The 14539-nt window shown below is 27.1% G+C and overlaps 1 protein-coding gene across 4 annotated transcripts; it reads left to right on the top strand.

Moving 5' to 3' along the window:
• Positions 1-802: 802 nt before the first annotated feature.
• LOC111685034 (acyl-CoA Delta-9 desaturase-like) lies at positions 803-13719 on the top strand. Of its 4 annotated transcripts, none has more exons than XM_023447269.2 (5): positions 803-876; positions 12331-12629; positions 12691-13027; positions 13092-13277; positions 13344-13719. In XM_023447269.2, exons 2-5 carry the CDS (start codon positions 12347-12349, stop codon positions 13660-13662), a joined length of 1125 nt encoding a protein of 374 aa, XP_023303037.1. In that variant the 5' UTR covers positions 803-876; positions 12331-12346; the 3' UTR covers positions 13663-13719. The 4 variants fall into 4 exon arrangements, with proteins under 4 accessions (XP_023303037.1, XP_023303034.1, XP_023303035.1 ...); XM_023447266.2 differs by lacking the exon at positions 803-876 and adding an exon at positions 7726-7876; XM_023447267.2 differs by lacking the exon at positions 803-876 and adding an exon at positions 8109-8243.
• The last annotated feature ends 820 nt before the right edge of the window (positions 13720-14539 follow it).

The raw sequence follows: 14539 nt of genomic DNA, 5'->3' as shown, positions 1-14539 counted from the left end.
ATCATTGAAATCGTTTTGTCCGAAAGAAAGGGAAATAGTTTTTTGGTCGTGACGTCTCTGTATACCCTGTGGCAATATCCTCATACATTAGGGGCTCTATAAATCGACTTTCGAATAATCGAACAATCGGCTTTTTGTCGAAAAAAGTCGAAGTCGACTATTTTGTTCCAAAAATGTTGATAACTCGACTATCGTCTGTGAAAAAAGTCGAAAAGTCGACTTTGTTAATAAAAGTCGGAAAAAGTCGAAAAAAGTCGACATGACTAAAAAAGTCGAAAAAAGTAGGAAAAAGTCGAAAATTAGAAAATTGTAGAAACAAGTAAAAAATAGTCGAACATTTAAAAAAAAAAGTGGAAAAGAAGTCAAAAACTCTAAAATAGTCGGAAAAGCTCGAAAAAAGTCAAAAAATTTTCGAAAATAGTCAAAAAGTCGAAAAAATCGAAAAGTCGGAAAATGTCGAAAAGTCGACTATTTATAAAATATTTATAGTCGAAAAGTCTAAATGTCGACTTTTGGCTAAATGAAAAAAGTCGAAAAGTCTACTTTTCGTAGAACCCTAATATGACAACTATAGAACCCTAATATACATATGTGTTTTAAAATACTCTAACATTAGACCATTCAAAGGCCAATTGGCCTTGATGAGTCTATTAATAGACTCATCAAGTAGTCTGCAGAGTAGATAATAAAATAGTACTTTCTAAAAAAATAGTACTATTAAAAAAATTGCAGTTTTCCATGTCTGGCACATGAGGTAAGTTTACAAGAAGTAAATATGAATTAACTCTGTGTTGTATCGATTTTAACCAAAAAATTCTATTTTTTTTTAAACTAACAAATTGTAAAGAAAATTTTACAAGTGTTTTTGTTAAAATGGTAAGCATGACTAATATGCAAAAATAAATACAATTTATAATATAATTAACATTTATTAAATTAACTGAATATACAAATTGCTGGTTTTAAAGGATATGAATGAAATGTTGATGAAGGTCAAAGTGACACGTAGAGTTTGTGAAAATTAGGGAAATGTGGGAGAAATCATAATCATATTTTTCAATTTCTTTCCATGCTAAAGCTTATGAGCAAAAGTCCACGTTACAATTTTCAAGATAATTTAATAAAATTTGGCACGTAAGCTTTTACAACCCAAGGAGGCTCATTCTTTCGCCTTTCCCGCATACAATTGAACCCCTTGAATGAGCTTAATTTGTTAAATGTACTTGTATCTCGACGAACTATTGAATAACTATCGAAACATTTTCTTTCTTATAAATAAATATATTGAAAACAAAAACAAAATTTTAAATTTATTTGTTGTTTTCAATATATTTATAAGAATGAAAATGTTCTATCGCATTTAGAGAAACCGGCAATAAGTCTTGGCGGGCCTAATTTGTACTTGGCCCACATACAAAGTTCCCCTTTGGAAAATTACTGAATGTCAACAATTCACTAATATCACGATGTTTTCCTGGAACAATATCGGCCATGACGAGTTCATTATCGGGATGTATCGGCACGTTAGACCATTTGAAACATAGACTTAAAAAGTTTTAGACTATTATTTTCGAATATACTACAACTTATACAGAGTTGTATTTTAGATCAATATTTTTACTCATCTAAATATGAATCTCCAAGGGATTATATTACCATAAAACAAGCTTCTTGAATCAATTATGAAATCAAACTCTACAAAACATTATAGAAAGGAAAATTGTTGAAAATGTACGATATTTATAAACAAGTTCGGTAAAGATTCTCATAAAAATTTAAAAAAAATAGTCTTTTAAATTTCTGTTTCAAAGTTCTTCTAATGTACGAATTATAAATATACATACATAAAAGCAAATTCTGTCCCACTATATTTGCCAAAATAATTAGAAGGTACATATGTATGTATAAATGTATTTAGTCTGTCTTGTCGGTCTTTAATATGTGCAATTAGAATAAAACAATTTTACAAGCAATGTATTAAAATAGGTCATGAAAGTCTAATAAGTCTAAGAGGTGTCGAATGCATTTACTAGCTGGTTACTAGTACTACGTGTGTATAAATAAATGTATTTTTAATTTCCAATTTGAATTTTGTATTTGCATATATAAAGTCTCTCTATAAACTCAAGCTGCCGGTATATTTATTGAGATGTGATTTTATTGTTTTTTCTTGTTTTTATCGTAAAACAATTATGAATGTATAGTCGGGCGTAGCCGACCATATGATACCCTACACCAGTCAGTATGTATGTTAAAAATGGGTATTATTTAGAAAAATAAAGCATTTGGTTTGTTTTTTTAACATTATTTCGGAATATTTTTACTTTTTTTTTGTCAAAAAATAGATTTTTTACAAGAGGGCTTAAAGGGGAGTAGGGCAAAATATGGCTCTATCCTTAAAAATGTTGGTAGGGGGAGTTAAGTCTTCTTCAATATTATTTATGTAGAATTTAAAAGTGTTATTATGTGTTTGTAAGTGAATTTTGACCTTTAAGTCATTTTCTGAAGGGGAGTTTGTGTGGGGGCTAGGGTCAAATGAAGCCCGATCATTACAAAAATCGGTAGTGTCATTTAAAGTTCTATAAAACTAAGTTTTGTCGACTTTTGTTGACATAATAGATCATTTAAATTAATTATAAGCGCAAAGGCCCTATTTGGGGGGTGCGGTTGCATGGGGGCTAGTCGGAATATTGGACCGATTTTAACCATTTTCAATAGGCTTCGTCCTTGGGCCAAAAGAAGCGTGTGTGCCAGATTTCATCCAATTATCTTAAAAATTGCAGCCTGTACCTTGCGCACAAGGTTTACATGGATAGCCAGCCAGACGGATGGACATAGCCTAATCGACTCAGGAAATGATTGGTATACTTTAAGGTGGGTATAGGATGAATATTTTTGTATGTTACAAACATCAGCACAAACCCAATATACCCTCCTTACTAAAGTGGTGTAGGGTATAAAAACGTGAGATTTAAAACTTTGGACTTTAGTTTGTTTTCTTTTTCAATTTACTCATATTTAATTTAACCTGCTTCGTGGATGACTAAATTTTGATAGCCGCCAGCCAACAGTTGTTTATTGTGTCCACAATATTATTGTTATTGTTTTATTAGTATAATTTACAATAATAAAAGTGTTTTTCTTTAAACATGCGTTAGTGGACTTATTTACTTATTTATGTTGTGTTTATTCGAATAATTGAAAGATGTTATTATGTTAAAAAAACTAATTTCTAATTCAGAGAAAAATATAACAAATTACTAAAGAAAATCAAATTTGGGACTTAATCATACTATCTATCATTAACAAATTTTTTATAATCGGTCTATTAAACAAATTTTGTAGGAATTTTTTTTATAAACCTTTTTTAAAAAAAGTTTTTTTATGAGTAATGACATAAATTATTAGCCCACAATAATATATTAATTTTAAAAGGAAAACAGAAATTGTTGAATAACTGTCATATTCATAGAGATATAAATCTTTTATTTTATTTATGAATATGGTGGTTAAATTTTAAAACCTTTATATAATTTAAATAACCGATTAATTTACTCAACATTTGATACTTTTAGAACGAATAATTACTAACACTAATAAAGATTATAAAATAAAATTGTTGATTGTGTATTTCATTCTCAGACCTGTTGAATTATCAATGATAAGAATGAAATTTAACAAAAAACCATTCATGTACAAGCACGACAGCCCAACGTGCCTGAGTATTGAAAGGATACAACATTTGTATTTGAAAGATTGAGATGTCTACAATTATCTTTAATTGTATTTTTTCGATTTTTGTGTTTGGTAAAAGAAATATTTAATTTAATTATGAAATATTAATTCTTTTTATTTATAAATATGGATGTTGTTTCTATTTTTGTGGAATTTTGTTGAATGATAACTGAATTTATACAAATTTAAAATAATATTATTTCATCAAATGTAATAAAAAGAAAATCTTTAAAAAAATTTTATTAACTATTTACTATCGCTCTCTCTGATTATCTCTCAAGTTTTTGGAACATCGCTGTTAACAAAAAACTATTTTCATTGAATTTACGCTGATTTACCTAATAATCTTTTTATCTATATCCGAAATAAATACTCTTAAGAACTTTGAATCTCCTATTAAAGTCCAAACAATATACATAATTTCTAATTAAAACTTTGCAGGTGTTTTTGTTAGTCTAATATATTGAAATTCCATAATAAATATTAATAAATTTATTAACAGTTTATCTATAATATGTATATTATTGAAAAAAAGAAGATACGATTACAAAAAAACCCTCATTGCCAAAGTACGTAAATGTAGACAAAGACTTGTGTAAATAAAATACACCTATAAACCTTAAACTTGACAGATACTGTATTGAAGTACAAAATATGTATAAAAGAAAGAATTAAGTGTAAATAAATTAAACTTTTATTGATGTTTATTTATGTATTTGTTTATATTTATAATAGTAGCGGGAAACGCAATCGAACTTTAATCAATTACCACCTGCATAATATAATAGAGTAGATTAGTAGAGTAGAGTGAAGTATGGATTTAAACGATAATAACACTTTAAATTCTAGAGGAACTTAGCTTTTAGATTAGATTTTATTTTTAAGATATTTCACAATGAAATTGAAATTATTCCCATAAATATTATTTAAAATAAATCTTTTAGCTATAAATATTAATTGAAATCAATTTATTCTATAGAATTTCCTGCAAGTAGCAAAATTTAATATATTAAAAAAAAAAATGATTGCATTTGTTTTATTGTCTGTTGTTCAAATTATTGGAAATATACTAACGCCTTGCCAAGTGCTAAACCAAAAATGTCTGAAGTTTAACCATTGATAAGAAATAACTATTAAATCTAATAGCATTTTATTTTTGCAAATGCTTTGTTGCGGTGAAAATAATCGGACTCTTTAGGCGATTTACCAAATTTATAATTATTTCCTAATACTTTTCTTTTAATAAACCAGATTAGAAACAAAATTTTAATAACAACAACGGATATTGGATATTTTTGCTGATAAAAATTAATTTAAATGAAAATATTGAAAGGAATGCATTCGTCACGAAATGAAGAAAACCAGGTGGTATCTATCTCATTCGAATGCATAGATTCCGGTTTTAGTTTTTTTTTTACTATAATGTAGAAAATGTGTATTAATGATTATGTAACTCGAGAGTTAATTTACAAAATGAGTATTTTCGTATAACTGTATAGGTATGAATAAATTAATTCTAGATCCAAATTGATAGAGGGATTTAATGACGTCCGTGTTTGTGCTAAATCAGGTCTATAATTTTATGTACATAGGTAAATACAAAAATAGAAAATATGACAAAACACGCAAAACGAAAATCAAAACAAATAATAGAAAACGTTTAAGAACGTTTAATTTGATAGTAATAAATGCGCCTATATCCCCGACCAAAGAATACCGTTACATGTATTATGGGCCATTACTTTTTCCATAATAGTTTTCTGCATGAAATATTTCCGTTACCAATATTCCTAGTCACCACTTTGATTCTTAAATATAATCATATATAGACTCACTTCTTTCTGATACCCTATCTGAGACTCTTGTTTGTTTCGTATCCTATAAATAGTAACTCGAAGTATGACTTGGAAATTTACGAATAGTCATAATATATGGAATCAATTTCATGTTTATTTCGTATCCTAAAATTAGTTATTACAAACAATAAACATTAGCTTTTCTAACCTTAAGGTATTATAGGGTATAAATATACAAAATTGCAAAATTTCCTATTACATTTTTTTATACGTAAAAACCAATATTACGTTTTTAAAGAAAATCATACGACCCTTTACCTACTATTAAGATTTATAGCATCAACAAAAAGAATGAGATCTTTACTTTAAAATCTCATATATCTAACACGGGCAAAATAAAAGATTTATTATTTTGAATACCCTATTCTGTTTTTATTTAGTTTTTGAAAAATAATATTTATTCATTCTTAGACCCTTTGACGGCAGCTTTAAAGTTTTTAGCGTATGATTTTAGGTTAAAATATAAATTATGGATTAAAGGGTACACATTTATTTAAATCGCAGAATTTGAACTAAAAATAAAGAAAATCCAAAAAAAAGAATGTAAAAGAATTCATTCACTTTAGAATATGTTTGCAATAGAGTTGTTTGAAAACTTATTTCTCTCTCTGAGATTTCAAATCTTTTTTATTAAGAAATACTTGTATTTAGACGAAAATAAGTGTATGTATTTAGAGATGTTTGTTATTTAAAAAAATTTTTTTTGCAGAATTGATAAACTTCACGTTCCTCAATAAGGAATACATTTTATTGATTTCCAAAATTTTGTATTTTGTTTAATTATTGAAATTAAAGAGGTTTAAATATTAAAACTCCTAAAATTCTAAAATATTGCACCTTTACAGTACCCATCAAAACTTTAGTTATGTCCGCCAAAATAAATGTTGAATTCAATACTCATATGCTTGAATACTGTGCCTCGTTTGGTTCCGTTCGATTACGAACGACTTTCTTGCTCTTAAAGAACGCAAACTATAATATCATGACACAAACCTCTTTAGTGATCTGGACTATAATAAGAATATATCTAATATTAATCCATATATTGTAAGCTATTTGATCATGGATGTTTCAACAAGGTCTCATAACTTTATATCTTGTTTTTGCTGTCAATATTTATTTTCGATTCAAAGTAATTTGCTCACAAATCTAACTAAAACCTAAATACTTTAATGTCTTGATCAATAGAATCTAATCAATTTTGTTTCAATTACCCAAGAGGTTCCTTCTCTCTGACAAAACCTCACAGATTAGAGAGTAAAAATATCGCAATTAACCAAGAAGAGTACGAATTTTCTCAAAAAAAAAAAAAAAAATCGCGAGTTTTCCACATATTGTAACGGATGTTTCAGAAAGGTCTCATTACTTTATATCTTGTCTTTGCTGTCAACTCTTTCGCTTACGACTTCTTCATTTCGATCTTTAAAACTAATTACCCATTCTTAAAGAGCACAGACTTTAATATCTTTATATATACTTCTTTAGTGATTATAATAAGAATTTGTCTCTAACAAATCAAATTTTTACAATTATCGAAAAGGTTTCTTCTCTCTATCTCTCACTCTCTCTCTATCTCTCTCTCTCTCTCTCTCTCTGACAAGATCACACAGATTAGATTCGATTACGAATTCTTCATTTCGAACTTTAAAACCTACCCATTCTTAAAGAGCACAGACTTTAATATCTTTATATATATGTACTTCTTCAGTGATCTGGACTATAATTAGAATCCAATTTTTACAATTACCGAAGAGGTTCCTTCTCTCTGTCGCTGACAAGACCACACAGATTAGAGAGTAATTTAACAGTATCATAATTAACAAAGTAGACTACGAATAACTATAAATTCGTCAGTTCGATCTTTAAAGCTAAATACCATTATTCTTAAAGTAATGAATACATCCATTTAAACTACATCAGAGATAGTAATTGGTACTAATAAAAAATTTGCAATTGATTAGGTTTGAAAAGGAAAACTTGGATTATCGACGCGGCAGCGATTAAACGATTTGCATAGGAATTACGATAGAAGACGGACGAGTACACGAATATAAACGATCGATAATTTCGCAACTACAAGAACCATTCAACAATAGTAATAATAAATGCTGGTTTTAGCAAAAAAAAATATTCATTCAAGAAGCCTTTAAATACCGGATACTTAAATTATATTCAAGAAGTTTATATTTTGACGGCAACGTGTTGACATCTAAATAACGCGATACACAGAGAGTAAAAAATCGTCAGAGAGTGAGAATTTTTTATTTAACTAAACAAAAAGAAATGTGAGTGTGTTTTTAAAAAAAAAAAATAAAAAATAATAATAAAGAGAAGAGTATACATATTATTTAGCTTAATATTCGCACATTTTATTAAGTATTTTTTTCTATGTGTTGTAGTTTTTGTTATGTTGTTAAATGAAATTTATGAAACAAAAAAGTATACGAATAACAATAATAAAGGAAAAATACTGAAAAGAAAATACATATAAATATTTTTTTGTTAATGTACGAGAGTATTCGTAACCAACTGCCTGTGCCACATTGAATCATTCAGATACAAAAGTTTAGTTGTTTTTATCTAGTGGAACGTTTTAGTTTAGAGTGTGATCATAGTAGAAGACACCACGTAGAAAAAAAAAATAAAAATAAAGTAATAACCAACAATCACAAGAAAAAAGAAATTTACACAAAAAATCGTATGTGCATTTAAATAGAGATACATATTTTTCTTGAGAACATTATTTGCCAAAAAAAATGAACTAATTGCGAAAATAAATAAATGATTTAAAAAGACAGTTCAATAAGAAAAATAAAAAATACATTTAACCATGGGAATCTTAATGTCAACATTAACTCTATAACTAAATTAAATTTTAAAGTCACAAAACCAAAAAAAAGCTTTGGTTTATTCCATTACTTTATAAAGAAAAAGTGAAAAAAATATACAAAATGACGAAAATCTCCAACTACACAACAAGTACACGTCATAATAATATTTTTTAAAAAACTTTCTATAAAGTGACATGTTTTACTTAAACTTTTTAAAGTTTTGTTAAGGACACAAAAAAGGATTGTTTTTATATAAATTACTTTAAGAATTTCATAGTTTTCTAGTTGAACCCTTAAAATTTAGCATGACGTAACAATTCTATTCTATTGTATATAGTTCGTTTAACTTATACGTATTCTTCATTTTATTCCTTTTTTTGTCATTAAAACTGTACAATTGCGATTATTTAATGATATGTATGTCTAGATTCACGTTTCACTTTTCTGCAATCCTTGTTTATTTTTAAATTTATCAAATATTTAATAAAACAAATATGTATTTAAAAAACGTGTGTTTTTCAAAGTAGCTTTCTTTTAAGTACAAAGTTTCATACAATGTATCGTATGTTTTTTTTTTTTTTTTTTTGAGTAGTCAACAAGAATAAATGTAAAGCCGGCGAAATTTGCTAGTGGCAAAAACCAGTTTTTTCTAACGCCTTATGTTTTTGTAGTAAATATATTCTAATACAATGAATAATAGAGTGAAATTAACACATGCATATATGTATTTTACTTGATTAACAATTAAGGCATTTAGCTATAAATATAAACTTTGTTTTTTTTTTTAACAGATGAAAGTTTTAAACTTAAATTGCGTGTTAACAAAACAAGATTTAAACATGCTTTCAAAACTTCAAAAAACAAAAAGATAAAATGTAATTTAATAACAAGATTTTTACATGACAGTTTTTTTTTAACATTATTCCCTATTTAAAAATTGGCTTAAACGATAAAGATTAGACTAATTTCGTAATAGCAGATAAGCCAACTAACTACTTCTATTATAAAATATGTTTAAATTATTCTCAATTTTGATTTAAAATTACTTTACAAAATATTTTGCTTTTTTAATTCAATGGCATTTCGAATTTAAAGTTTTTTAAATCAACTAAAAATTTTCAAAAATTTCGAAATTATATTCGAATTTTCAACTTTTTTAAAAAAACTGTATAATTTACGAAATGTATTAATTTCTTATGTTGTAAACTTATAATTTTATACAAAAAAAAAATTTCCTTAAAAATTTTTTTTTTCGAAAATTTTGAAATTTTGTTTGAATGTTAGAAATACTCAATACTCAAAAATTTCGAAATTATATTCGAATTTTCAACTTTTTTAAAAAACTTATAATTTTATACAAAAAAAAAAAAATTTCCTTAAAAAAATTAATTTTCGAAAATTTTGAAATTTTGTTCCAATGTTAGAACTTCTCAAAAACTGTTTGCCTATTTGTAATGTTGTAAAAGGTTTTCCAAATGTATTTTTATAAAATAAATTTATAAATCCATATTTATTTGAAATTTTTAAAATTATATTTAAATTTTCAAAAACTGTTTAATTTTAAAAATATATTAATTTGTAATGTTGCTTAAGTCAAGCCAATTGTAAATAAAAAATTAAATAATCATTATTATTAGGTAAAGAAGTTTTACATTAAAAAAAAATAATTTTCGAAATTATGTTCGAATTTCTCTAAAACAGTTTTTCTAATTTATAATGTGAAAAAGTTATTCCAAATGTAGGCATTAAAAAATAAATTAATATATTTTTAATATTTATTTGAAAAATTCAGAAGTAAAGTGAAAAAACTCAAAAAAGCTTAATAATCTAAAAAAATATACTTTGCTCTCTTTGTTATTGTTCTCTTCGCAAATAAAAATTAGCAAATATATCGAAAGACCTTCTTTAATTTTATATAAATATTTGGATTTGACATAGAAAAAAAATACATTGGTCTTCTAGATCTACAATCTAGAATATATTTCTTTATCTAATAAAACACTGGATTTCATAAGACCAATGTATTCTTAGGGCTGGTTTTTGTGATAAAGATAATCTTCATTCTTTGGTTAAACCTGGTTTAATACATGTTTCTTGTTTTTCAATAATCACTAACGTCATTTATATTTATTATCTTAGTTTAATTGAGTTTAATTGGACAATATAACCTAAGTTATAAGAGAAAACACACAATCAAAAAACTATAAAAAAATTAATTCGGAAGAAAAAAACTTAATATTTTAAGTAATTAGTGATTTTCGGATTTCTTTTATTGATATTATTACCGTTTTAAATGTTTATTTATATTTTTTATAAAATTTTACATATTACAAAAGTGATATTGTTTATGTTTTTGACTAAAAAGTTGGAAATATTAACTGATTTAACTGATCCTAAATCCATAACTGAATAGCACAATCATCGGTTAAAGTCCGCCTAAATTTGTTCCGAGTTTAATCTAACAGCAAGTTAAAACTAGTTTAACTGAGTAGTAAGAAACCCGCCCTTTGTCGTTTTCGATATAAGTTCGGATTAACTAAGTAGAGAACTGCCAAGTATCTGTGGATAACAAAAAAGCTTTGTTGTCATATTACTAAAGTATCTTATTATTTTCACGGTATACATAAGTCCGATAAATACTGGATAGATGTTTAAATAAACATTTGCTATTTGGTAAAACGATCCTACATTAATATTAATGATTTGTTTATATTAATCGTTTTCATACAATCAATATTTCACTGTAAATGAATTTATCGCTTAAATTCAATATTTTTAGTGAAATGTAATGCGAACATCAGTTTTTTAAGTTTTATTTGCGTCTAATATTTATATTTATTTATTATTTTATTCATTTGATTTAGCTAATCAGTAAATTTGTATGTTTGTATGTTTTATTCGAATGAATGTATAAATTAGCTTAATAAATAAATAATATATATATATATATATTAAAATATACAAACAAACATACAGATATGCATAAATAAATAATAAAAAAAACGCTATACACATGCCTATGGTGTGGTTAGCAACGTTTCGCAGAAGCTGACCGCCCGACCCATCTCAGTACAACAGTCAAGTGCGAATTTTAAGTGACAAGAAAAAATTTTTTTTTAATTAAATAAAGGCGTGATCAGAGCATATTCATTTAAATAATTCTATATGAAAGTTTAGCATATAAGTTTTAATATCATGAGTAGTTTTGATGATTTGTAGATTTAGCAGATTATTTATTATAATATTTTTATTTAACTAATTAATTTTGAATATGATTCAAAAACTATAAAAATCGTTTCTTTTATAAACGGTAATTTTACACATTTTTGTAGAATATTTTAAGGGATAAACCCAATGTACTTGAGACTTGTTGGAAATTGCGTTCTAATTTTTCCACTATTTAAATTAAAAAAAGATAAGGTCGAATTAAACAACAAAATTTAAAATTAATCTAAAAAAAACAAATGCGCAATAACTGCTATAAATTTCTATATTATTTCAAATCTGACATTTGACAAATGCACATTGTAAACATTACATCTTTATTAAAAAAGTCACATTCAAAAGTGTTGTTATCATTTCAATAGCATTTGAAAACTAAAAAGTTCAGAAATAAAAATCGCGCCATAACTAACAATTTGAATTAAGCCTCGTTACTATATAAAATGAGTTCAATAAACTTGTGAAAGAGAGACAGAGAGCAGAGTTTAGCATAGAGAGAGTTTACTAAATTTCGCTTATAGTACTTTCCACAAATTACATGCATAGCTAATAAGGCAGTGTTATAAAAGAATTAAATTATTATTTTAAATTTAATTGTTTAAAAATAAAACTTGTCTTTAACAATTGACTTTTATTTGCCCTTTTATATTTATTCGAAAATTATCAAATTAATATATTAATTACAGATAATAAGTAGTCAATATGCCGCCACGTTCGACTACAGTTTCTAATAACGATGAGCACTTGGAGGCCACCGCCACCACTGAATTGGGTGCCTCCAAACAAACTGGTGTACTTTTCGAAGCTGATGCCGATACCGTTGATGGTGCTTTGGCCGTCGATATTACCCAATTCAAGAAGGCCGAAAAGCGCAAATTGAAATTGGTTTGGCGTAACATTATTTTGTTTGGCTATTTGCATTTGGCCGCCTTGTATGGTGGTTATTTATTCTTCGCCAAAGCCAAGTGGGCCACAGTATTCTTCTGTAAGTTTTCTTTATATTGCTAAGCGAGAAAAAAAACTAATTCTCCTTTAATTTCTTTTAGCCATTTTCTTGTATTCCATTGGTGTTTTGGGTATTACAGCCGGTGCTCATCGTTTGTGGGCCCATCGTTCCTACAAAGCTAAATGGCCTTTGCGTTTGATTTTGATTGTCTTTAATACTGTAGCCTTCCAAGATGCCGCCTTCCATTGGGCTCGTGATCATCGTGTCCATCACAAGTTTTCTGAAACCGATGCTGATCCCCATAATGCGACCCGTGGTTTCTTCTTCTCCCATGTCGGCTGGTTGTTGTGCAAGAAACATCCCGATGTTGTTGCCAAGGGCAAGAGTCTTGATTTATCCGATTTGAGAGCCGATCCCATCCTAATGTTCCAAAAGAAGTAGGTTTTATTTACAAGTTTTCAAATCAAATTTATTTTATATTTATTCATAATTTTCTTCTAGACATTACATGACTTTGATGCCTTTGGCCTGTTTCATTTTGCCCACTGTTATTCCCATGTATTTTTGGAATGAATCATTCCTTAACGCTTGGTTTGTAGCCACCATGTTCCGTTGGTGCTTCTTGCTTAATGTCACCTGGTGTGTAAACAGTGCTGCTCACAAATTCGGTGGCCGTCCCTATGACAAGTAAGTTAAAATTATCTATCTTTCTCTTTCCACTAGCTTATGGCATTAACATTACTACTTTAAAAGAAACATTAATCCATCACAAAATGCTGCCGTTGCTGCTTTTGCCTTCGGAGAGGGCTGGCACAACTATCACCATGTCTTCCCATGGGATTACAAGACCGCCGAATGGGGCAACTACTCCATGAACTTGACCACCGCTTTCATTGATTTCTTTGCCAAGATCGGCTGGGCTTATGATTTGAAATCCGTTGCTCCCGAAACCATTGAAAAGCGTGTGAAACGTACCGGTGATGGCACCCATGAACTTTGGGGTTATGGCGATAAGGACATTACACCCGAAGACAAAGAATCCATCATTACACTTAACAAAAAAACTGAATAATTTGTAAATGTAAAACAAGAAGGGTTTTTGAAAACTTAAATCCGGAATAATCAATAATAAAATCATTCTTAAATTGCATGCAAAACAAATTTGTAAAACAAACTAATTTAGAGGTCTTTGCAAAAAAAAACTATTAAAATATAATTTTAATTTTAAAATAATATTGTATTTATTAATATTTAGTATTTCTTTTATTTAATAAGGTGTATTTTTATAAAGAAAACATAAAAAACCTCAAGATTAAATTAATCTGAGTAAGAAAATGTGATTTATGTAGATGTAATAAACAAACAAAAATTATTTTATAAACAAAATGAAAAGTTTCATTTTTTATTTTTTTTTTTTGTGCTTTTTAACACAAAAACATGTGTCATTTATTAATCTTATCAAAATATGCAATCGTAAAACACTTATCTATGGAATATTTTCATTTTTCCTTTTAAAGTTCATTTTTAGACATTTATAGTTACGCTAGTAAAAAAATCAATATTAATTGCGCTAACGTATAAACATAAACAGTCTGCCATTTATTGGGTGACACCATTGAAGGCCAAAATTTCACAATAATCTTTTGTTAAGATAAAACTATACACCTGTTGAGGAATACGAGGGCTAACCAATGAGTTCTTTTGTAAAATGAGGAATATTTTCATATAGAGTTAATCGAAATATTAAAAGAGTTAAATTAAAAATTATTAAGAAAAAAAACTTATCATAATACTTGGTATATGCTCCGAACATAATTTTGAAGTTTTTTTTTAATTTATTTTATAAACTTATGTTTGTAAACATTTATGTAGGAGTGTGTAAATTCATGAAATTTTTGGTAGTTTAGTCTATTTTCTGGACAGATGTTGTGCGTGTTCTAATACTGTTG

Source organism: Lucilia cuprina, chromosome 4, assembly GCF_022045245.1.
Source record: "Lucilia cuprina isolate Lc7/37 chromosome 4, ASM2204524v1, whole genome shotgun sequence".
Classification (NCBI taxonomy): Eukaryota; Metazoa; Arthropoda; class Insecta; order Diptera; family Calliphoridae; genus Lucilia; species Lucilia cuprina.
This window is presented reverse-complemented; position numbering and strand designations above follow the sequence as displayed.

Excerpts from the sequence above, each read along its gene's own strand:
- LOC111685034 (XM_023447269.2), top strand. The coding sequence starts at position 12,347 with ATGCCGCCACGTTCGACTACAGTTTCTAATAACGATGAGCACTTGGAG. Across the intron at positions 12,630-12,690 it reads GTGGGCCACAGTATTCTTCT|CCATTTTCTTGTATTCCATT; the intron begins GTAAGTTTTCTT and ends AATTTCTTTTAG. Across the intron at positions 13,028-13,091 it reads ATCCTAATGTTCCAAAAGAA|ACATTACATGACTTTGATGC; the intron begins GTAGGTTTTATT and ends ATTTTCTTCTAG.